The sequence below is a fragment of the Adiantum capillus-veneris genome, chromosome 9, assembly GCF_014529385.1.
Source record: "Adiantum capillus-veneris isolate H3 chromosome 9, ASM1452938v2, whole genome shotgun sequence".
Lineage (NCBI taxonomy): Eukaryota > Viridiplantae > Streptophyta > Polypodiopsida > Polypodiales > Pteridaceae > Adiantum > Adiantum capillus-veneris.
The window spans coordinates 63,671,458-63,696,186 of NC_140939.1; the positions used below are offsets into that span (position 1 = coordinate 63,671,458).

Here is a 24,729-nt window from a genome sequence, read left to right on the forward strand (position 1 = left end):
CACTTGATAGCTCTCTCTTGCTCTGTTGTCTCCACTTTTGTGCAACCATGTTGTTCAAACTTAAGCTAGATATAGAACATACAAGTTAGTTATAACTAAGAGTGCCATGCTTACAAGGCTAGGAATATTACCATAGGCATATGATTCATGTGTCAATGAACTATATCTAGCACTCCATTCTTCAAAATTCTCAAATTGATGTAGGTGCTATAGCATCATCCTCAACTCTTATTAGAATTATGGATGATTTGGCCATCTACCAAATAGATCGTTATAGAAAGGTTGCTAGTTTATGGGCTCTCCATTAGCTACCAATTAAGATATTAATCTCATTTTGAAGCACACCATAAATGGGTCTTGTTCTTTACAAGCATTGATCAAAGCACAATTTATTCACACATTTGTCGAGAGTTCGTGCACTCCACTCCCAATTTTCAACATCATGGATAGCTCTATGAACTAACTATTCATTGATAGCATTTGCTATTTGTAGTGATCCAAGGAGCTGTTTTGGGTAGACCTTTTATAAAACATTGATTGGCATGGTGAAAACTATGATGATTATAACATTTTTCACAATCACAAGGGAGTTGGCACGAAGAGTACATATAAAAAGTGACAATTAATGAATGGAATGCCCACTTTTTCATAAATGTCATCATATTAAGTATTAAAAATAGTGTATATAGCCTCACTTGTTGATGTATCTTGCTAGCTTAAAGCCACTCAATCTAGCAGTGCTAGAAGTGATTCTTCTCTAGTCCATCCCCTCCAATGCATACAAAGCGTCGTTTGAAAATGTGTGATGTTTCTCTTCCTAATCCTTGTTTCCTTGCATGAACTTGTCAGTATGATATTCCCAAGGATTTAAGAAAACTATGCTACCATTTATAGATTTGATATGCCTAGAAGAGGACCAGCTCCCACACCACTACCCTAAAACATCCACCAATTAAGAACAAATATCGTTACTTGCAACATTATTATTGCAACAAAAATTTATCAATAGATTGATAAGATGTCTTACATATATGCAAAGGCTCTTCTCCATAGTGAAAGTTGTCCACAGGATAGCAATGATTGTACAACTAGCCCAAACGGAGACTAGAAGGATGATGAGTGCAACATAGAAATGCTTGCACAAGTAGCTCAAGTGGTGTCTGCAACAATGAGGTTGAAGATAGTGATAGTACAAGGAGGGATTTTTGTTATGCACACATGTATGCAATATAATAGTTTGCACAGATATGAACGCGCCAACTCCGTGAGCTATGAAGAAAATGCATGCAATGACAGTCTATTTTAGCATTAATTTAATACCTCTTTCTACTTTGGCCACACTCCCTTGTAGAAGTAAACACACATGTTGCTCTTAGCAGTTTATATTGTGATCTCAAAGTTCAACATGTACATCCACATGTAGCAAGGCTTGGAAAATTGTGAGAGCAGACTCAAGATGGCACAAAATTTACCAATCCTTGTAGGGACAAGAAATGAGGATGCCGATGGTGAGACCATCGCATGTGGCTTATGAAGATTTCGTTCACAGGAACTACTTCTGCGAAATTTCTTGTAAATCGCAGACAAATTTCACATATCTATTGCATTTGTCATATCTCGGGAAAAAGCATTCAAACCCAGAAGTTCAGCTATATACATATTTGTGCGTGCATGCTGGTGTGTGTAGAAATGCAAACGCTAGGAGTATTGCCATATGGAAGTGACCAAATTGCAAGTGCACAAATAACTCTTAACTCGATGACAGAAAATGTACAGACCCCTAACTGAGAACATCCTGCCGGAAGGTTGTATTGGCTAACATCTAGAAAAATGCTGTTCATATACCACTTCATCTTACTTTTCTAGGATTGTGGTCATCAACGCAAAAAGAGCTAGACAGACGACTAGACTCTGATTTCATCTATCAAACAATAATCAGCTCCTTTCCATGAGCTCAAAAAAAATAGTCCTGCATATTAACAGCATGAACTTTGTGAGTACACCATTTAGCAGTGTGTGGAGTAATGGAACACTTAAGAGAGCGTGCAATCAATGCATGAGCATGCACATCCTTAGCATCCCAACTGCATTCCCACCAGGCAAAATCCAAAAAAGCAGCACATACCAAGCAAATGCCTGATGTAGCGCCCTCCTTCCAGCACGTGGGAGAACTCCAGCAAAAAACCCGCGTATTCCGTGCACCTAAGTGAAAAATAGCAACACAAGCATTCTAAGTGCACATATCAACTGAAAGGAGAAAATTCGAAACCTGCAAATTCTGATGCAATCAGAGCAGAGGATTTTTAAAAACCTGATAGACATGGCGAATTGAAGAGATGATACTGCTATATTCTCTGTTCTCCAGTTGCAGCTTTGTTCGAATCTAGTATATGCAAAACATATGAATGACTATTATCATTTCCACCAACAAGCTTCCACAGATGCAGAAAACAACATAGTGAAAAGACACAATGGCCCATATAAGAAGAGGAGAACGAGAGTGTGTGACCCACTACTCAATGTCTCTCTTTAAAAAAATTAAAAAATGAATGTCTACCATCTCTCACAATGGCCCACATATACATAAGACTATACAAGATACAAAGAGAAAAAACATTTGCCATCATTAACTAATCAACATGCTTGACCCAATGGTCCACAATTGCTCCTAAGAGTTCCATGCTTTACTAAGGCCGTATGTAGACGCTCTTGTAACATTTTTTCGCTGTATGTGCACTGTTCACAAAGAAATAGTTGCCCTTCAGCTGATGTAAAACAAAAAAGGATGGACGAGTCCCTATCATTAAGCATTAGTGACAGTCCACACAATGATCCCCCCCCCCCCCCCGGGCCGCCCCGCTTTCCCCATTTAGATGAAAGCCCGCCTCAGTTTTAAAGAGGATCACTCCTCTGGTATTACCTGACCCTATTTGGTACTGTTTAGCCTACTGCATAATCACTAATAGTTAAGTCGAGAAATTTGTCATGAATCATCTCTTTGTGCTTTTATGCATTTCAAACCCACTTTCCATGCCAATCAAAAAATGCTTGCATGGAAAGCAAATCATTCTTCATCAAAAAAGGCACATGAAATAGAGAAGTAAAAAAACGACCCAACTGGAATGAACACATATTTTTTAAAATGCCTTTTACATACTGTAACCAGAGTGCTCCTAAGGCTTGCAAATCATTACAAGATCTATAACAAAGCTCAAAACACATTCCAACTTGAAGGATGAAAAATTGGAAATTCTCTTTTTATTACTTTGTCGATCGGATCGGCACAGTTGTGAGCTTGTGACTGTATTTTTATCACTTGCTTGTGAGCTACTCACCACATCAGGAGGATGAGTCAGAATGGTTGCACTTGCTCCAGCTATAGCTCCTGCAGGAAGAATAAAGTTAGGCAAAATCTAATCTTGCTGCAAGCTATAAAACGACTGAATTAGGTAATTAGCGAGCTTTTACCAGCAAGAAAATTCACGGGCATATGAGGGCTCCTCCTGGAATCCTGCCATTCTGTACTCACATCTGCTCAGTACTCACAGTTCAGTTTGAACTAAAAAGGCCATACATTCATGAAGAGTCAAGTAGATAGTGAAGGGACGAAGAGAGAACAGATAAGAGGAGACGAACACTGACAAAGTGTCACATGCACACTGGCCCTGTGTACCTCGTGGACATGCTAAACCAACTTCCACAGCCAAACAGTGTCTATAGATCCTAGGGGATTTAGTACGGTGATTTTGGGAGCCTGTTCACAAGACATGAATGCCTGGAAGAGTCCATTAGATTAGGTTTTTGTAGTCGGAACCCTCTTGTATAAATGTTTTGTACACGTGTTTCGGGTATTGTTACATTTCGGTGGGCATCAGGCAACACCAGTATGTAGCCTACGATAATTGCAATGAGTGGTCCAGTTCCCAAGTCAAATGATCATTAGGTTGTGAGATACGGGCCTCATGGTACCTCAAAACACTGTGCGCACATTGTGCAGATTTGAAGAAAAAGTCAGATGACACGCTTCTTGAGGTTTGGGGCTGTACAACTCTAGGTTTTCCTCTCGTGAAGCTCAAGGCAAGTGTGCTAGCTCAGTTGGTAGAGTCATAGCCTATGTGCCTAAGGTCTTGGGTTCAAACCCCCCTTGGCGACCTGAAGACATGATCTAAGTCCTTAGGGACTGTTCCTATATGTGGGTGTGTGTGTGTGTGTGTGTGATGGGATGCCTCTCTCCCTACCTGTGAAGCCGATGTACATAGGGTGTGTGCGTGTGTTTCAAAGTTCTTGTACTCTCTATTAAAAAATTAAAAATTAAAAAAAGTGTGCTAAACTGAAGGGCTACATTCTCACATTGTGGCCCCATGAGCGACGGAGTTCGAGGTCTTGCTCTCATGCACAAGGAGTGTGATGGCTTGAGGTGCTCTAGGTCACAAAACTCTCTAAAAGCAACTCCCCTTAGCCTCATTTGGCAGGTTTTGCTAGCGCCTTGCCATCAGCCCATCTCTGGAGATTTTTTCCTAATCACCCTCCATCTCTTTGGCGTTTCCATCAGCCTGCTGGTTGCCCCCTTTGCAGCCCTTAACACCTGCACTTTCAGCCCATAGTAAGCACCCCATCTGCTGCAATTACAGCCCATCATTGCCCCATTTCTTGGCCACATCTCAAGCTCATATGCTGCCCCATAATTCAGCCATCCCTTCGCTAAATTGCAGAAATTCAAATTTCAGCCTTTTTCTCGGAAATTGCAGAAATCAGCAGATATCGGGAAAATCGCAGGAAATTGCAGAAAATTCAAATTTCAGCCTTTTTCTCAGAAATTGCAGAAAATGTAAGCCATGTATGCTTAATGTAGGAGAACATGTATGCATAATGTGGAAGCACTTGTGCGTGTAGTGTGGTCTCCTTCAGCCGCAAAATTCCTCTCGGTTTTGGTAGCAACCAAACATGAGGAAGCAGAATGATAAGCCCGACCCCTTAGAAAATGCAATATAAAACTGCAAAGAAGAAATGACCGAAATCATTAACAAGATCAACCGCCAACCATTAGGGACAATAAAATACTCGAAGATCACGTTTTGGCCCAAGAAAGCAAGATCATTGCAATGGGAGATCATGTGACGGCCCAAGACGAAGAGATTGCGTCACTCAAGAAGGAGCTCGCTGAGGCACGATCATGAAACACACGTGAAGAGGGAGAATTGCAACCCTCTGTAATAGAAGAACTCAACACAATCAAAGAGCAAGTGCGAGCCATCGAAGAGAGGGAAGAACAGCATAAAGAAATGACGACTTCTTGGGTGGACGTTATTACAAAGCCTCAACACAAAGCAGATGAGGCTGAGAAATGGATTGAGGTTGCCAAGAAAGGGAAAAGCAAAGAAACGTCCACACCCACCATTATCAACCTGACACTAGAAAAGCAGCAAAGAAGACGTGTACCCTCTCTACATGTGAGAATTTGTAGCCTTAAAGACAAACATAATGTAGATGAAGAGGTAAAAGAACTCATGGCTTTGATGGGGATTCATGGGCCGATGCACTCAAGAGCCTAGAGAGTGGGCAACAAGAAAAATGAGAGCAAGGGGGAAACCTCGAAAGAAAGGACAGTCATCCTTCGTTTTTCCGCCATGGAAGCAAAGAACTTTTTGAAGAAGAGACCAACTCTTAAAAAGACGGGTATCTTCCTCGGGGACGACCTTACCCTCTCACAGATCGCCCATATGCAGCAGGTGATGCCATAGATTAGAGCGGCAAGGGAAAAAGGTGTCACGTGACACATCCAGCCCTCTGTGTCCGTGGACAAGCTACAGCACGACAAGGGTTCAGTCAGTCCAGTCAATCTAGATTAGAAATGATCTGGCACTTTTGTGAGTCTATTCGTAGACCGTGCATGCCCAGTCACTTAGTGTAGATGCATATCCTCTGGTTGCACACAAAATGATCGTAAGCATTCCCATCAGAATCCATCAGGGGAATTTTCCGGTGCATTTAGCCTATTTTACCTATTTTTGACATTTTTCACTTATTATTTTTAAGTGACTTTTGTTGGAAAGTAGGTAGGGCAAATTGAGTAAGTTTGTATACAAGCAAACCTAGACTAGCGCTAAATGGCAGAAGAGGCAACAGGAGCCAAGCTCAGCAGGCAACTTCTCAACAAGACCCCTTGGCGGTTTCCCCCTCCAAGCAAGAAGAACCATCCCTAGCGTTTTCTTCAACAGCCTAAGCCTAGCGTTTTTGCAAAGCTTCAACACCTAGCGTTTCTGGAGTGCATCAGCCTGACGTTTTTGCATCCAGATACCATTGCTACAGACCCCATCAGATAGCGTTTTTGCAGAGCTTCCCCTAGCGTTTTTGCAGCATTTTCAGCCACAGCATTGCAGCGTTTTTCAGCCATGAAGAGCCTACAAGTTCAGCCCCTAAAAGAGTAGCAGATTCAGCTCGGAAAGACCATCAATTTTCAGCCTAAAGAAACCTCAGTTTTCAGCCCTAAACTGCAGATTTTCAGCGTCAAAGACCCACAGAAACAGCCCCCAAAATCAGCGTTTTTGGACTAGTCGCAGATTTCAGCCCATAGCGTTATTGGACAGCAGTAGAAAGATTGCAGATTTCAGCCCTAGTGTCGGCCTCGTCATCCCCGTCGTCGTCGTCAACATAGCCTAGACTTGCATCAGTCTCATGCATACCGTTTGTACCAGTTTGTGCAATCATAAGTAGACTACTCTCGCCGACGAGAGTGGGGCCTTCGAAGGAGGGTTTTAAACGTCTCTGGTGTCGTATCTCTCCTCGCTCTATCTCTCGGTCTCATACACTTGCACGCACACTGTCCATTCACTTTGTTTGTGATCATAGCATTCTCTCATTAAGAACGGAAGGCTCTCCCTTCCATAAGAACCAAAGGAACCTTGAGCACACTTCGGAGCACTCATCTTGAGCAAAGTGCCAACATTCATTCCATTGCACCTTACATTGGTATCAGAGCTTTGGCAGTGTTCTGTATCACTCAAGGAAAGAACCACAGAATATTTTTTGCTTGTTGAGGTCGCACGAACCCAAGTTCGCTTGGACGTATCGATTCCTAATCGTGTTTTTGAAGAGTGACAAGAATCCCAAGAAAGAAGGGCTTGTCCAGCCTCCCCTTGTGTCTCTTTTCACTCATTGAGAGAGGACCGTGCACTTAGCGGGCAGCCATTCGACATGAGGTGGGAAAAAGCAACTTTGGTGTGAGCGCAAGGCCGCCAAGGGGTGCGCCCGCAGAAAGGAGTAGAACTCGGGTGAAGAGAAGATCCTTCTCAAACGCGGTTTGCAAGCGAAAGAAAACCCTCAAGAACCTCAAGACCCTCAAGAACCCCAAGAACCCAAGTTCCTCGTGAACTTAAGAACCCAAGACCCCAAGAACCACAAGAACCCACGACTTCAGTGGATGGTCATCACTCGAAGCAGAATGGATACTTTGCTTGGAGGTGATGAGCATGAGAGAGGCGAAGAAGAATTTTCCCCACCAGGAGGTTTTTCCGACCCTCCCCCTTTTCCATCTACGTCAAGGATTGCACTAACTCCTATGGAGGCTTTGGACCAGATGTTTATGGAAAGAAAGTTAGAACGCGAAGCAAGAACAACAGAAAGAATGGCAGCCATAAAGCACGAGTCTCAAGAAAGACAAGCAGAAATGGCTCGCGAGCACGAAGAAAGTCTGTTAGACTTTTGAGCATGAGCGTGAGCAAGTGCGCTTGGCTGCCGAACAGAGAAACCGATACATGCAAGAGTATGAAGAACAGAGCACCCGACACATGAAAGAGATGTTGCGACTCTTTTCTCAAGTGCAGACACAAATGCAAGAGATTCGGGAAAAGGAGACTTTCTCAGTCTCTTCTTCTTCAAAGCATGATACACAGGATTTGCATGATGATAAGCATGATGATTTCAATGATAATGATGAGCATGATGATTTGGATGACATTGACAAGTATGATGATTTGCGTGATCAAGATGTGACTTCTCACAACCATGATGAGTTGCATGAAGAAGAAGTGATTGTTCACAAGAAGGATGATGTGTTAGTTGATACTTTCTCTAGTGAAGCTAACCTCATTGCAGAGACGATCAATCACGAAGATCCGATCTTGGCTCTCGAGCCTAGGTCCAGACTCCAAAGACACCCTTCAGAAAGAACCCCTTCAAGAAGAACCGATCTTGGCTCTCGAGCCTAGGTCTCAAGAACCCTCACAGGAAGTATTATGTGTTCGCATGATTGATACGCACGCATTGTTCGAGTGTTTCATTCGTGATCGTTTCCTGTATTTTAGTCAGCATCTTTATGTGATCCCTTTTACTAGGCATGACATATTGTACGTTGAGAACGTTTCACTCATCAATGAGCACAAATATATGCGGATTTTTCATGAAAAGCTGAAAAGTATGCATTCAAGGAAGTCACATTCCATGTCTCTACCTTGGCATGACACATTCGTAGAAAGACCACATGAAAGTATGAGCACCAAGCATGGGCATTTCCGTTGTGAATTGCCACAATTGATTACTTTCGATCAAAAGGGGAAGATTCGATCTCATTGTTTGCGTGTGTGTGGTGAACCGTTTGGCATTCCGTCTCTTTGTTCATCTACATTGCATGCACAGTCTTTTAGGAAGACAAGATTTTTTCCACTCACTTTACATGGAATAGGTATGTTCATGGTTTTGTGTTGGAAATGGTTTCAGGAATTTTCAGCCATGGAGATTCTTGAAGACGAGAGAAGCATGACTCTAGACGAAGTGGAAGCATTGAAGGAGCCACACAAGACTTTGTGTCGCTTTTGGCGCGGACCAAAGAAGCAAGCGTTGTAGACCTTTATGAAGTTCAAGTACCGCACGACCCACACATCAGAGTGGGCCGGCGAAGAGTCCCTTCCAGGATTCCGGATGCTATTGGCGATCTCCCTCGACGCCATCAGTATCTCACTTTGAAAAGGAGGGAATGTCACGTGACACATCCAGCCCTATGTGTCCGTGGACAAGCTACAGCACGACAAGAGTTCAGTCAGTCCAGTCAGTCTAGATTAGAAGTGATTTGGCACTTTTGTGAGTCTGTTCGTAGACCGTGCATGTGTTAGGTGCAGCGGAATGAATGTTTGCGCTTTGCTCAAGATGAGTGCTCCGAACTGTGCTCAAGGTTCCTTTTGTTCTTATGGGAGGGAGAGCCTTCCGTTCTTAATGAGAGAATCCTATGATCACAAACAAAGTGAATGGACACTGTGCGTGCAAGTGTATGAGACTGAGAGATAGAGAGAGAAGAGAGATACGACACCAGAGACGTTGTAAAACCCTCCTCCGAAGGCCTCACTCTCGTCGGCGAGAGTGGTCTACTTATGATTGTACAAAATGGTACAATGACGATGCAATGGACTGATGCAACTTGGGACTATGTTGGTGACGACTTAAAGGTTGAAATCTGTGGTCTTCTATCTGCTGAATTTCGGGGCTGATTCGGACTGCTAAAAAACCCTGGTTTGCTGCGTTTTTGGGAGACTGAAAATGGGAGTATCTGCAGGTGCTTAGGGCTGAATCTGCTGCTATTCTTAAGGCTGAAAACGCTGCTGCATTTGCTGCATTAAAGGCTGAAAATGAAAACGCCAGGCTGATCTGATAGCGTTAGTGAAAACACTGGCCAATTTGGGACTGCGGCGACACAGCAATGCTGAAAACGCCAGGGAAGTGTGGGCGATGGGGGAAAACTGAAAACGCTAGGGCTTGGAGAGGGAAATCGCCAAGGCTTGTGGGTGCTGACGGGTTCTTGCTGAGAAGATGCCTGTTGAGCGGGGAGCTCCTGCTGCCTCTTCTGCCATTTAGTGCTAACTTGGGTTTGCTTATATACAAACTTAGCAAAATTGCCCTACCTACTTTTGTTGGGAAGTCACTTAAAAATAATATGAAAAATGTCAAAAATAGGAAAAATAGGCTAAATGCACTGAAACATTCCCCTAACTAATTCTAATGGATTCTGATGGGAATATTGATGATCATGTTGTATGCAACCGGAGGATATGCATCTACACTAAGTGACTGGGCATGCACGGTCTACGAATAGACTCACAAAAAGTGCTAGATCACTTCTAATCTAGACTTGACTGGACTGACTGAACCCTGATCATGTTGTAGCTTGTCCACGGACACATAGGTTTGGATGTGTCATGTGACATCCCCTCCTTTTCAAAGTGAGGTACTGGTACCAAACTGGATGGTGTCGAGGGAGATCGCCAATAGCATCCGGAATCCTGAAGGCACTCTTCGTCGGCCCACTCTGATGTGTGGGTCGTGCGGTACTTGAACTTCATAAAGGTCTGCAATGCTTGCTTCTTTGGGCCACGCCGAAAGCGACACAAAGGCTTTTATGGCTCCTTCCTTGCTTCAACTTCGTCTAGAGACCTGCTTCTTTCGTCTTCAAGAATCTCCATGTCACAAAAATACGGAAGCGAAAACTGACTGTTAAATGAAATTTATATACTCAAGAGACTTTGGAGAGAAAGAGAGAAAGCTTGACACATCATTGGGGACCAGAAGATGGGCTGGTCTCCCCCCATAAAGAGAATATCTTTATTACTAAGGGAGAATTCTTTACAAGCACAGGCGAAAGCCCGTCCTCTATTCTTTCTTGTTCTTCTTCTTCTTCTGACTGAGAGAGTAGAAGAACTGCTCTCCTGACTACTAAGAGGTTCTTTCCTCTTCTGTGAGATTTTGGGAAGCTCTCGTAGATAAGAGTCTATCTTCCACAAAACTCATCGGAAGCTCTCAAAAACGAGAGTCTATCTTCCGCTAACTATGTCTCTTCAGACATAATCATTCCTGCAGTCAACCCACGAAGGAAACATGCAAAACACACGCACACACGCTTGCTGTAATTTTCTGCACATAACCAAAAATTGTTACCTGAGCGCGTTCCAATGCCGAAACGGAGGTCCTTTTCGCGTCGGAAATGCTTCAAACTTTGTGTGTGTGTGTATAGTAGGTAGAGAGGAATAGTTTCCTACTAAAGCTTTGCTGAAATTCACCCTAATACAGGTGATTAGGGGCTGAAACAGAGAATTTGCAGCAGCTAGTAGAGAGAGAAAAAGAGTTTTCTACTACTTTACGCGATGAGAGGCCTTGTTCTAGGCGATGGGTGCACAAAGGCTCCACATACACCACAAGGTGCTGCTCTCAAGCTTCAATGGAGAGCTTCACTGCAAAGAGGACGTTCAACTTAGGGGGGGTAGTGCACTGCCAACCTGGCAAGAGGGAGAGGGGCTGCTCTCTTATAGCCTCCAAGAAGAGGGGGCGCTAGCATGAAGAGAGAGAGAGAGAGAGAGAGAGAGAGAGAGAGAGAGAGATTGCATAGGAAAGTGTGCCAAGTGGCACACTTTCTTTAAAATTTAAAAGCCATTCAACTTTTGACTTTAAAAATCCTATGCTAGTTAATGAAATGTGCAATTAAGTGCACAACTGCACACATAGATGCAACCAATTAAATTGTTAGCTGCTCCCCAGGGCAATGCCGTACTGACACTGCTCTGGCATTACCTGTTCGCACTTGTCCGGCCATTTGGTCCAGCGCAAATCATTTAAGAATACTTTAACTAACTTATCCTAAGGCCGTAAAATAATCAGGCCTTAGGGTTAATATTCTAAAGACCCCATCTCATTCCTGTGCTTGCACTAACGCGTGTAATTTTCTGAGCCTGAAATCTGAGGCTACTATCTACCCCTTCATTGAAGACCCGATTTCCCAATCGCTAGGGCTTCAGGGTATTTTCTGCTAGGGTCTCCCTGAGGTGCACTGGCCCAAACTTGGGCACACCTGAGGCCCCAAAATTGCTAAATCTATTTTGATGTGCACACAACTAATTAGGTAATTTTTTTCTCGTAAATAAATTAATTATTTACTAAGTCTGACTTAGTTACACTCCATGGCTAAAAATTACTGAAACCATTTCCAACACAAAAACATGAACATACCCATTCCATGTAAAGTGCGTGGAAAAACCTATCTTCAAGTCAGGAGACCTTATGGAGCCTAGGAATTATCGCACTATCATGATTGGACACACATTGGCACGGACAACGGTTGTACGCATCCATTCTTGAGCAGCAATGAGTAGATGGGCAGAGAGGGAGGGAATGCCTGCAGTTGGGCAGGCAGGGTTTAGGAGGGGTTTTTCTACTCTTGAACATATCTCGACACTCGGGGCCATCATTGAGGAGGGCAGATCCCATGGGAGACAAATCTATTGTAGCTTTGTGGACTTCCGCAAAGCTTTTGACATAGTACCCAGAGCTAGATTGATGCGCAGATTCCAGGAGATGGGAGTACCCATAGAGCTCATTTGGGGGATCATGACATTGTATTGATCAGTGGTAGGGCATGTACGCACCTCTAAGGGTCTATCTACACCAGTTCACTCCACTATTGGGGTGAAGCAGGGCTGCCCGCTCTCTTCTACTCTATTTGGTATGTATGTGGATGAGGTTTCTGACTAGAAAGAGATGGTGATAGAGGTGCACCGCTAGCAGGGACATGGATTCCGCTATTATTATATGCTAATGATATTGTGTTGATCTCCAACTCTCCAGAGGGGATGCAACGACACTTGGATGCTTTGCATAGGTTTGCCCATGAAAGTGGTTTGTCTGTCAACCTTGGTAAAACCAAGGTCATGGTATTTATTACCACCCAACAGTGGATCAGGAGGTCAACGCTCGCATTCACATACGGCTAGGAGATAGTGGAGTATACAGATGCTTACACTTACCTTGGAGTGGTTTTTAGTGGACCAGCATTTTCATTGAGGAGAGCAGCAGAGACTAGATTGACCAGAGCCCATGCGGCATTGGGTAGATTGGAGAGGATTTCACAAGTTCAGTTTCATGAGCCTCGGACAAAGCTCTGGCTCTTTGACACTCTGGTGGCTTCTGCATTGCTCTATGGAGCTGAGATATGGGGGCCTTCATTCGATCATCACGGGAGAACAGGTCGCACTGATGGATGGGGGGACATGGAGAAGCCTCCGGTCTCTATGATCTCGCGGCTCATTAGAGCCAAGGCTTCAGTACCACGTCCCATTATCCGAGCAGAGCTAGCTGCCCCCCCACTAGTGGTTGAGGCACTCACCACATCTGTCTCCTTCCAACACCGCATGTGGGAACTTCCTAGAGAAAGATACGCCCGCCTTGCACTTGAGTCCTCTCGACAGTTAGACATGCAGGGAGATATAGCATGTTGGTATGGGGAGATGACATCATGGTTTCAAGCGCATGGGTTCAGCAGACAGATTGCCCCCCTTCCAGTACTCACTAGATGCACCCTCTCTGACTCTTATACAGTCCAAGATCACCAAACTCATCCGCCAGGACCTTACTCAGCTAGACACCAAGAGGACATGGATACAGCCAACATAGGAGTTGGGCACGAAGATGGCTTTCTACAAAGAGCATCTTCTCCAGCTTACGAAGGACGGTTTTGTGACGAGGCCCAGATACATGGACACACACTTGTCTTCGAAGATACGATGTGCTATTGGCCAAATACGCACATCTCCACACCAGCTGCGGATCGAGACTGGGAGATACAACGGAGTACTCGCAGAGGCGAGGACATGCCCCCTGTGTGACATGGAGCCTGAGACAGAGTTACCCTACACATGCCACTGCCCCGTTTACTACGAGATACGAGGCCGCTTCCACTGCTTGTTCAGAGATGGCTTTGGACCACTCTCAAAAGTCATGAGGTACACGGATCAAAGATGCCTGGATTTGTTTCTGCTCGAGCTGCGCTGACACAGAGAGAGCTTGATGAGAGGAGAGGCTAGCCAATCTCAGAGAAACATCACACACTTCTTAAGAGCAGACACTCGACATCCGGAGGAGCTACTACCACCGCAGAGCTTGTCGCCTCACACCAGAGGCACACTGATCGACCGAGCCATTGAGCTGGGGAGATCCAGACGCCCACCACTGCAGACGACTACACAACATCGACGGAGGCTACACCAGAGGATTCGGATCACTTTGGCCTGACATGCACGACGCCCGGTCATACTGCTGACCATGGAGGAGATTGATGAGATCCGCCAGCAACCGATGCAGGATTTCTTGTGATATCGCTATCCCAATTAGCTGTTTAGTTCACACCTACCAGTTTAGGATTCCAAAGTATTTTTTATTTTGTCATTTTGTTACTCTCTAACTTTGTATCAAATCCATCAAATTGTAACGTTTTGGTCTCATAGGTCACTTTGGCCTTTTGAAGACGTAAATATAACATTTCATTTCCTCTCTCTCTCTCTCTCTCTCTCTCTCTCTCTCTCTCTCTCTCTCTCTCTCTCTCTCTCTCTCCAGCGTGTGACTACTATCTATCCTTTTTGTTGATTTCTTTCTTATTATTTATTTATTTTCACTTTTTGGAAACACCCCTCGGGAAATCTAACTGCCTTGCATTGCATAGCTAGTGTGGAACTGTTCAGAGGGAGTCCATGCCTGAGGGCAAGAGAGCACTAAGGTTGGACAAAGACTATGGTTAGCCAAAGTGGGGTCATTGACTAGCCAAAGTGGAATCCTTTGCTACAGAGGCTACATTTCAGTTCTGGGTGTGGCTGCACTGTACAAAGGGGGTCAGATGACCTAGAAAGATACAATGGCAGCATCTCCTAAAATTTAGGGAACTGCTATTTTGGGCCGAGAAATGTGTTCGCGTCATTACCTCCGGTATGACTAGGGGAACATTTTATTACTCTGCAGTGAAGTCAACTGGGCAACCGGTCGGGAGATTTTTAGGCGGCAACCCCGAAACGGGAAATGGCCTGTAAATGTGCCACTCTGTGCACTTTCCTCATGCATGAAGAGGGGGCGCTGATTTTAGCATAGTCACAAGGGACGCATTCTGGGACGGGGGAACGGGGGACGGGGGACGGGGCTGAAATGGATTTTTAGTGTAAAAAAGAGAGCGGGACGGCAAGTGGGGACGGAAAAGTGGGGACAGGAAGCCCGAAAAAGGGCGTCCCCTGTTACTATGGATTTTAGAGAGGAGAGGGGCTCATTTTCTGTCTGTCACAGGTTGAGAGCTTCAATGGAGTGCTTGCTTACCTCTTATGTACAGTGCGGTGCCAGGAGTGATGCCTTGCACGTTACGCACTGCCCCCTCTCTCCCCTATGGCAGTATGTTAAGCCCCTCTAGTGGGCTTTTCATTTGACCAATGTACAGTTGTGTGGGTTCATGCGCGATTGCCGAGGCAAGAGCCTCTTGCACAGGTATTGGATTAGCTAGCCGCTAATCCCCTGCAGGTACAGGTGAATTCGGAGAGGTTTCACGTGCGAAATCTCGTCCGATTCAAAGGGCAAGTAGCCCTACAGGTGCGAGAGCTCGAGGACTTGCTACGGATGCGACCGGCACACGAAACGGAGCCCGAAACAGTGAATTACAGCCTGTTGTGTATTTTTGTAGGCTTAGGGTTTTGGCCCTAAACGGACCCTAATACCCCCAGGAGGTTCGGGGACGCAAGGGGACCGCTGTACAGGTGATCTGGAGCATTTTTTGGGGCAAAAAACAGAGAATTCAGCGTGCTGCAGATTCTCGCCAGGTTTTGCAAAGTGTCTGTATGCGTCGGGAAAGTCATCCAATGCGTGGGAATACTGACTGTGAAGGGTCCTAGTATAGTTATGTTGCCGAAATCAAGCCGGAACAGTTGAAATTCAGCCAAGGTTGTGCGGGGCAGCTTGTAGGGAACCACAGCTTTTATTCCCTCTGTTAAAGAATAAAGAAATACCGAAAGGGGCGCCTAATTTAGGGGCCAGTCTGGTGTCGGTCTTCTCATACAGGTGCAATCTAGCAGCCTGTATCCCTTTCCCCTTTGTTGTGTCTTGAAAGTACAGGTAAAGTGGGCGACAAATTAAATGGGTGAAAGCAAATAAGGTTTACGTCTAAAGTCTACCGCACTTTTTGGATTAAACAGGCCGGTTTCATGGTTCCATCGCCGGGATTAAATCACGTTTTCCCATAGAAGTGAGCCTTGGTCAGTTTGGGCTTGAAGACACAGGGGATCATAGACTAGACACAGGAAATTGCAATTATGGCTGACAGACCAGATGATGTGACTCAAGAGGTTTCCTCTTCACAAGGTCAACAGACACATGAAGTGGGTGAGTCTTCAAGACCACCACAGACGGATGATGATATATTCAGGACCCAGTTGGCTACTGCTGTGGCTATGTTCACACAAGTAATGCAGAACCCGAGGTTTTCAACCTTTCTGCAACCTCCTCTTCCGTCTCACCAAGTTAGGTCATTGGATCATATTCAAAAGCCTGTTAAGGCTCAAGCACAGGTGATTCATACTGCAGAGTCAATGGAAACACCTGTACACTTGACGGAGAATATGCGATCTCCACAACCTGTGCCTAAGGTGCAAGAATAGGTGACTGAGATGCCAGTCTTTCAAGCTGTACCAATTCAGCCAGCCACTTTTCAGCAGCCTATAGCTGGTTCTAAAGGGCAAGGAAGCAACCTACAGGCTATGCAACAAGTCTTCCCACCACCTTCAGTACACCCTGGCTATTTTGGAGATGGATCGGTATTCCAGAGCATGGCTGGTCATGCACCTAGAAATCAGTTTTACACGCCGGGAACAGTGTTCGGGGGTGCTCAAACAATGATGCCTAACCCCATGTATGGTGTCACGAGCATGCTACCAGGGTTTCAAAGCATTCAGGGCCAATTTGGGATGCCACAGGCAAATTTTGGTATGGCTGGAATTACAAATCAACAGCCAAATATGGCATTTCCAGGTCAACTTAATAGCGGTCAAGAAACACAGATGAACCCTAACAGTGTTCCCATGTTTCAGTCACTTCCATGTGACAACTTAACGCCGTTGGAGAGGCCAACTCCATACAAAGAAGGTGGCAAAGGTGTGACATTCACGACCTTTACAGGGTTTGATGACAGGAAGAAGGCTCTCTCATTCCTCCAGCAGTTTGACAAAGCCTATGCAAGGGGGAAACTTTCCAGAGGCTTCAAAGGTGCGCAAGGCAACCACTTTCTTTACAGGGAATGCAAGACAATGGTGGACAACTTTATTGCTTCAAGGGCAAGCTCCGTCCACATGGATTTACTTCAAGCAGATTTTTGCAGCAGCATGGTTATCTAATGACTTTGAAGCAGATGTCATGACAGAATGGCACCAGCTTAATGTTGCCACTTGCAAGAATCTGGATGATTACAATCGGAAGTTTTGGAAAGCTCTACTTCCAGTAACTTCCTATAGGTTTGTGCCATTGACAGAACAGATTGAAAAATATTGTTGTGGCCTACCCAAAGGATTGAGAAAGTACTGCACGAAGACCAAAGTCACTACTTTGACGCAGCTCATCAAGGTAGCAAACACTAGCAATGGTTTTCTCAAGGGAGAAGATTGTGAATTTCATACTGGCGTCGAGGAAGGATCAGCCAAGAAAAATTCAGTGAAGAAGCACGTTCCCAATGAGGTTCCTATAGGGACTCAGGAGCTAGCCAACACAGGGAAAGGCAAAGCTACAGCTGAATCAAAAAAGGGACCGACAAAGAAATGGAAAAGACGTTTTCCTTGCAAGTCGGAAGAGCAAAAGAAGGTCCTGAGGTCAGAGAACAAATGCTTTATCTGTGAGCAGCCTGGCCACATTGCTTACAATTGTCCTCAAAAGAAAAGGCCAGCTGATTCTGAAGACAAGGAGGACAGGAAAGGAAAGAAGCCCATGGCTGGTCTAGTGCCAGATATGGTGGGCGACAAGCCAAATTCAGATGCAAGTGAGCTTTGCAGAGCATGGGGAAAGGTCAGGGATCAAACAATGCTTATCTTCTTTGATCCAGGTGCCAAAGCCAACTTCATTTCCCCAGAATTGGCTTCAAAGTTGGGAATCAGACCTGAAGAGATGGGGTATACAGCAGAGGAAGGTTTAGCATGTCCTGGCCATACAGAGGCTGTGACACCCATCATCGGAAAGTTGCGCCTACATATCCAGTCCTATGTAGATGCTGAAGAATTTTACATCATGCCACTGGACGGATGTGATGTGTTGCTAGGTATTCCTTGGTTGTTTCGTGTACAGGGAATCATGGATGCCTACAACAAAAAGATCACTGTACAGAGGAGGGGAAAGACTCACATTTTGGATGTAAAGCTTAAAGGGGAGTCTATTCCCACTGTATCAGCTTCTGCTATTACTTCTGTAATGAAAAAGCATCTTTCTACGTACTTGGTTTTTGCACGTGAAGTGTCAGATTGTGATGAATCAAATTTATCTGTGTTAGATAAAGAAAGGTCAATGTTTTTACAACAGTATAGTGACTGTTTTTCCGATTCATTACCGTCTCAATTACCGCCACAGAGACCCGAGGACCATGCGATAGATTTGGTGTCACGCAGTAGCCCACCAAATAAGCCTCCGTACAAGGTTAGTGCGGCTCAGCAAAAAGAGATAATGAGCCAAGTACAGGAGCTGTTAGAAAAGGGGCTGATTCAGCCCAGTTCATCTCCATTCTGTTCTCCAGTGTTGGTGGTGCAGAAAAAGGATGGCTCATGGCGTATGTGCATCGACTACCGTTTATTGAACAAGAATACCATCAAGAATAGGTTCCCTATACTTAGAATTGATGATATTCTGGACAAATTAGAAGGAGCAGCTATGTTTAGCAGGATAGATCTAAAGAGTGGGTACCATCAGATCCGCATTAGATCAGAGGATGAGCACAAGACTGCTTTTAGAACAACGTTTGGCCTTTTTGAACCCTTTGGTCTCACAAATGCTCCTGCTACGTTCAATAGGATGATGGATAGAATTTTCCGTCCACACCAGCAGTTTGTTGGTACATTCTTTGACGACATGATAGTCTACTCAAAGAATGAAAAGGAGCATAGGCATCACTTGGCCATTGTGTTCAAAGAGCTACGCAGCCATAGGTTGCTCATCAATGCAAAGAAAAGTGAATTTTTTCTGGAAGAGATTCATTTTCTCGGACACATTGTCTCAAAGGATGGTGTCAGAATGGATCCTGCAAAAGTTGAAGCGATCAAGTCATGGCCAGATTTGAAGACGGTGCACGATGTCCGAAGCTTCTTGGGACTATGCTCCTATTACAGAAGATTTATCCGAAATTTCGTTGAGATTGCTTCACCTTTATATGCTCTTTAAAAGAAGGCAGTCACCTTTAGATGGACACAGAAAGAGATTTCAGCTTTTAATCTCTTAAAGAAAAAGATGACTTCAGATCCAGTCATTGTGCTGCCAGATCTTAGGAAGTCATTTGTGGTCTAGTGTGACCCTGTGGTAGTAGCATTGGTGCAGTGCTAATGCAAGATGGCAGGGTAGTAGCCTATGAGAGTAGAATCTTGCAAGGGCCAGAAAAGACTATGCAAGTCTATGAAAAAGAACTGCAGGCTGTCATTCATGCGCTCTTAAGTTGGAAACACTACCTGCTAGGTGCAGATTTCGTTGTCCAAACGGATCATCAGACCTTGCGATACTTCTTGACACAGGCAAAGTTATCTGAGAAGCATATGCGATGGGCAAATATCTTGTCCATGTTCCGTTTTCAGATTGTGCATGTGGAAGGCAAGAAGAACGTTGTGGCTGATGCCTTGTCAAGGAAGCCACAAATTTCAGTTGTGTCAATTCCTTATCATCATGAACTTGATGATATGAGGGAACAGTATGCAAATGATGAAGATTTTGCAAGGGTCTTCGAGCAGCTAATGGATGGACAACGTCATGAACACTATCTTCTCAAAGATGGGTTCATGATGATGCATGGCAGATTGTGTGTCACAAAGCCATTGCGACGCAAAGTTATGGAAGAGAGTCATGTCCCACCGTATGCAGGGCATCGTGGTATCGATGCTACAGTTAAAGCGGTTGAGACATTCTTCTACTGGTCTACATTGAGAAGAGATGTGAATGCCTTTGTGCAAGAATGCCTAATATGCCAGAAGGTCAAGTTTGACACGCAAAAAGCACCAGGGTTATTGCAACCACTACTTATTCCACATAAACCATGGGAAAGTATTGCTATGGATTTTATCTTTGATCTTCCGAGAACGCAGACAGGAAACGATGGTATTTGGACCATCATTTGCAGATTCAACAAGTAAGCTCATTTTATTCCTGTCAGGAAGAAGATAAAGCTAGATTAGATGGCACGCTTGTTTATGAGCAATATTTTCAAGTATCATGGCATGCCACAGTCGATTGTTAGCGACCGTGATCCACGCATGACAAGTTTGTTCTGGAGAGGCTTGTTTGAGAACATGGACACAACGCTCAAATTCTCTTCGTCATTTCATCCTCAAACAGATGGGCAGTCAGAAGAGGCAAATTCTACTGTCCTAGATCTGTTGAAGTGCTATGTGTCAGAGCATAAAGGAAAGTGGGAGCAATATTTGCCATTGGTGGAGTATGCATACAATAATACAATGCATACATCAACTGGCAAGGCACCTTTTGAGATAGTTGAAGGTGGCAAGAAAGTTCCTCCCATACTGCATACAAAGAACAAGATATTTGAAGCAGATAAGTATGTTCAGGACATGGATGAAATGTACAAGAAGGTCAAAGTGGCCTTAGAAAAGACTCAGGCAAAGCAAAAGAAAGCAGTTGATCGTCACCGTCGTGAAGTGGTATTTTCACTTGGTGATTCGGTGCTTCTACGCTTTGAAAAGGCAAGGTTAAAGAAGATGAAGGGCAAGGAAAGACTGTTTCCAAAGCTCGGCATGCGTTACTATGGGCCCTTTCAAGTATGCGACATAATCAGTGATATTGCATATAAGCTGAAATTGCCTGAGAGTTGGAAGATTCACAATGCGTTTCATGTGAGTCTTCTCAGACCCTATGTGGGTGATGTGCCAGAGGATATGCCAGCTGAAGATCAGCCGGAAGTCGAGGAACTTGATGAGATCTTGGTCCCGGAATAGATTTTGGCACATAAAGAAAGAAAAGTGAAAGGCAAGGTTGCTAGGCGTTACTTGGTGAAGTTTAGAAACTATCCACCAATGGATGCTAAGTGGATGGAAGAAGATGAACTTGCAGAGTCACCAACTGTGTTATCACTTTACCTTGAAGCCTTCGATTTGCAACCTACCTTGACCCCTTCAGTTTCAAAGCTACATGGATTGTCAGTGTGACAATGGCTTCTGAAAGAAATGATGTACATGGTATTTAAAGTGAGCTCAAATCAAGTACATGTTACATAAATGTTAAGAGCTGTACAGATTGTCAGTTTGGCAATTGCTCTTACGGAATGTCCAAAAGTGTGGTTAGTGCTGTAGAAGTGAGTATTTCTTGTCAGTTTGTCAAGGATACAGTAATTGCTTCTATTAAAGGGTACATATATAGCTGCATTCTTAAACTGTCGGTTTGGGTATGCTACAAGTGTTACAGGATCCAACGTGTACTAAAAGATTGGCAAAATGCATAGCTACCATTTTGTCATTGGAAAGTTAATGACTCAAAGCAATGGCAAGAGTGCAAAGCTACCACTATGTCATTGGGACAGGGTTCACACGCAGGCAATACATGTGTCGACGAGGTGTTGAACACACCAAGGTTGACAATGAGCATGTATGTGTCGTACATGTGTCGAACGGTGTTGAATACACCAGCGTTGATTGTGAGCATATATGACATAGATGCAAACGAGGACGTTTGAGATTTCAAGAGGGGGGTATATCACCAGCGTGTGACTACTATCTATCGTTTTTATTGATTTCTTTCTTATTATTTATTTATTTTCACTTTTTGGAGACACCCCTCGGGAAATCTAACTGCCTTGCATTGCATAGCTAGTGTGGAACTGTTCAGAGGGAGTCCAGGCCTGAGGACAAGAAAGCATTAAGGTTGGACAAAGACTATGGTTAGCCAAAGTGGGATCATTGACTAGCCAAAGTGGAATCCTTTGCTACAGAGGCTACATTTCAGTTCCGGGTGTGGCTGCAGTGTACAAAGGGGGTCAGATGACCTAGAAAGATAAATGGCAGCATCTCCTAAAATTTAGGGAACTGCTATTTTGGGCCGAGAAATGTGTTCGCGTCATTATCTCCAGTATGACTAGGGGAACATTTTATTACTCTGCAGTGAAGTCAACTGGGCAACTGATCGGGAGATTTTTAGGCGGCAACCCCGAAACGGGAAATGGCCTGTAAATGTGCCACTCTGTGCGCTTTCCTCATGCATGAAGAGGGGACGCTGATTTTAGAGAGGAGAGGGGCTCATTTTCTGTCTGTCACAGGTTGAGAGCTTCAATGGAGTGCTTGCTTACCTCTTATGTACAGTGCGGTGCCAGGAGTGATGCCCTGCACGCTACGCACTGCCCTCTCTCTCCCCTATGGCAGTATGTTATGTCCCTCTAGTGGGCTTTCCATTTGACCAATGTACAGTTGTGTGGGTTCATGCGCGATTGCCGAGGCAAGAGCCTCTTGCACAGGCACTGGATTAGCTAGCGGCTAATCCCCCGCAGGTATAGGTGAATTCGGAGAGGTTTCACGTGCGAAATCTCGTCCGATTCAAAGGGCAAGTAACCCTACAGGTGCGGGAGCTCGAGGACTTGCTACGGATGCGACCGGCACGCGAAACGGAGCCCGAAACAGTGAATTACAGCCTGCTGTGTATTTTTGCAGGTTTAGGGTTTTGGCCCTAAACAAACCCTAATACCCCCAGGAGGTTCGGGGACGCAAGGGGACCGCTGTACAGGTGATCTGGAGCATTTTTTGGGGCAAAAAACAGAGAATTCAGCGTGCTGTAGATTCTCGCCAAGTTTTACAAAGTCTCCGTATGCGTCGGGAAAGTCATCCAATGCGTGGGAATACTGACTGTGAAGGGTCCTAGTACAGTTATGCTGCCGAAATCAAGCCAGAACAGTTGAAATTCAGCCAAGGTTGTGCGGGGCAGCTTGTAGGGAACCATAGCTTTTATTCCCTCTGTTAAAGAATAAAGAAATACCGAAAGGGGCGCCTAATTTAGGGGCCAGTCTATTGTCGGTCTTCTCATACAGGTGCAATCTAGCATCCTGTATCCCTTTCCCCTTTGTTGTGTCTTGAAAGTACAGGTAAAGTGGGCAACAAATTAAATGGGTGAAAGCAAATAAGGTTTAAGTCTAAAAATTCCTCCTAGGTTGATCGAGTTCAGAGCTATCCAGTTCTCTCTCCTTTGATGGTGGCCATGGCACGTTTTACTCCCTTTAGAAAAAGGTTTTCCCCGTCCGTTTTCAGTCTTCACAGTTTTTCAAACATACCCTTGTGGCTCAGTTGTATTCACCTTTACAATCCTCAGCCAACAGCTTGCCCCTCCAGTTTTGCCCAACAGTTTTGTACTTGCCCCTCCAGGATTGGTACCATTTGAACACCTTGAGGGAACTTTCAAACAATAGAATACATCCTCTTTTCTGTGAAAAAAAAAAGAGACACGCACAAAGCCAGAGAAAGAGAGGACCTGAAATGGTTCTCCGTGTGGTGCTGTATAAAAGCAAATACAATCCAGAGTATGGTGCATCTCTTAGGATAGTTGGGACCAAACCACTGTACAAGCCTGTCAAGAAAGCATAATATTTCAGTTTTAAGTGGAATCGTACTGAAACACATGGTAAGGAATAAGAACGTACCTTTGAGTCCTTCGGTGCGAGCAATGAGGACTAAAGCTTTCATTGTATTTGGATATCGGACACCTGACATTGCCTCATACTGCAATCCCCTGCAATGCTCTCTTAATAAGTATGTTGACATCCTCTAGCAATAACTGCATGCATGCACTGGCTCTCAAATAAGATTTTCCCAGAAGACGGGTTGATGTGCAAGACATCCAATGTCTGTTTTTCAGGTGTTGATAAGAATCCCTACCTATGCATGAATACGAGAGAAGCAACAAGTGCATGTATGCAATGGCTCTCAAAGATATTTGCCAAAGAAGATGTGTATATGTACAAGCCTTCAAATGTCCATATGTCAAGACATTGGTAAGAAAAGCTATCTGTGCATGTCATGGGCACTTGGAGTCAAAAAACCAGAAAAATCATACAGAAATGTGCAAGTAATCTATGCATGTCGTGTATGCAAAGCGCATGTCATTTTTCGCATTGCAGTAACGTCCATACACTGCACAAATGCAGGTGTTTATGTCAACATATAGCACTGTACCTCCATGCGGGTTTTGAGCACTGTTATGGGGCAAACAACGAATGTAGTAATTGACGTAGTGATGGCACCAGCAGCAAGAACATCTGATGTAGGGAGCTTTTTGTGCAGATATTCAGTCGTGGAAGAGGCGGCAAGGTTACCAGTGGAGAGAATTGATAAGATCGGGTTGAGCATGGAGAAATAGAGGCCAGCACCTAGCCCAACTCGAAGGAAGGCTGGAGTAGTACCAGCCCACAAGCCAGATATGCCTTGTCTGGCAACGATGAGGCGAACAGATTCACGAATTCCAGGGGGAGGCAAGGTATGGGAGCCCTGTATGTGGGTTTTGACAACATCAAAAGGCTGTAATAGCACTGTAGTTGCGAAACCTGCAATCCCTGCCTGCACTTGCATTCTTTGTGTGTGTGTTTTGTTATTTTCTACAGCTGCTCCATCTTGTTGGGTTGATAGCGATGATGAGACCCCTCCGTCCACCATCTCTTTAGCACCTCCCGTCGCGCAACCTGTTCTAGAACTTATACGTAAAACTAGAGTGCTCCGTTAGACGCATTTT

At 44.6% G+C, this 24,729-nt stretch overlaps 1 protein-coding gene across 2 annotated transcripts; it reads right to left on the reverse strand.

Annotated features, from left to right (window-relative positions):
- Positions 1 to 1,457: 1,457 nt before the first annotated feature.
- LOC147450577 (mitochondrial glycine transporter-like) lies at positions 1,458 to 24,729 on the reverse strand. 2 transcript variants are annotated; one of them, XM_086519753.1, is made up of 8 exons: positions 24,177 to 24,729; positions 23,645 to 23,723; positions 23,476 to 23,571; positions 3,469 to 3,531; positions 3,336 to 3,385; positions 2,312 to 2,383; positions 2,126 to 2,202; positions 1,458 to 1,969 (listed from the first exon to the last, which is right to left on the reverse strand). In XM_086519753.1, exons 1-8 carry the CDS (start codon positions 24,651 to 24,653, stop codon positions 1,936 to 1,938), a joined length of 948 nt encoding a protein of 315 aa, XP_086375879.1. In that variant the 5' UTR covers positions 24,654 to 24,729; the 3' UTR covers positions 1,458 to 1,935. The 2 variants fall into 2 exon arrangements, with proteins under 2 accessions (XP_086375879.1, XP_086375880.1); XM_086519754.1 differs by having other exon boundaries at positions 3,469 to 3,519; positions 24,177 to 24,728.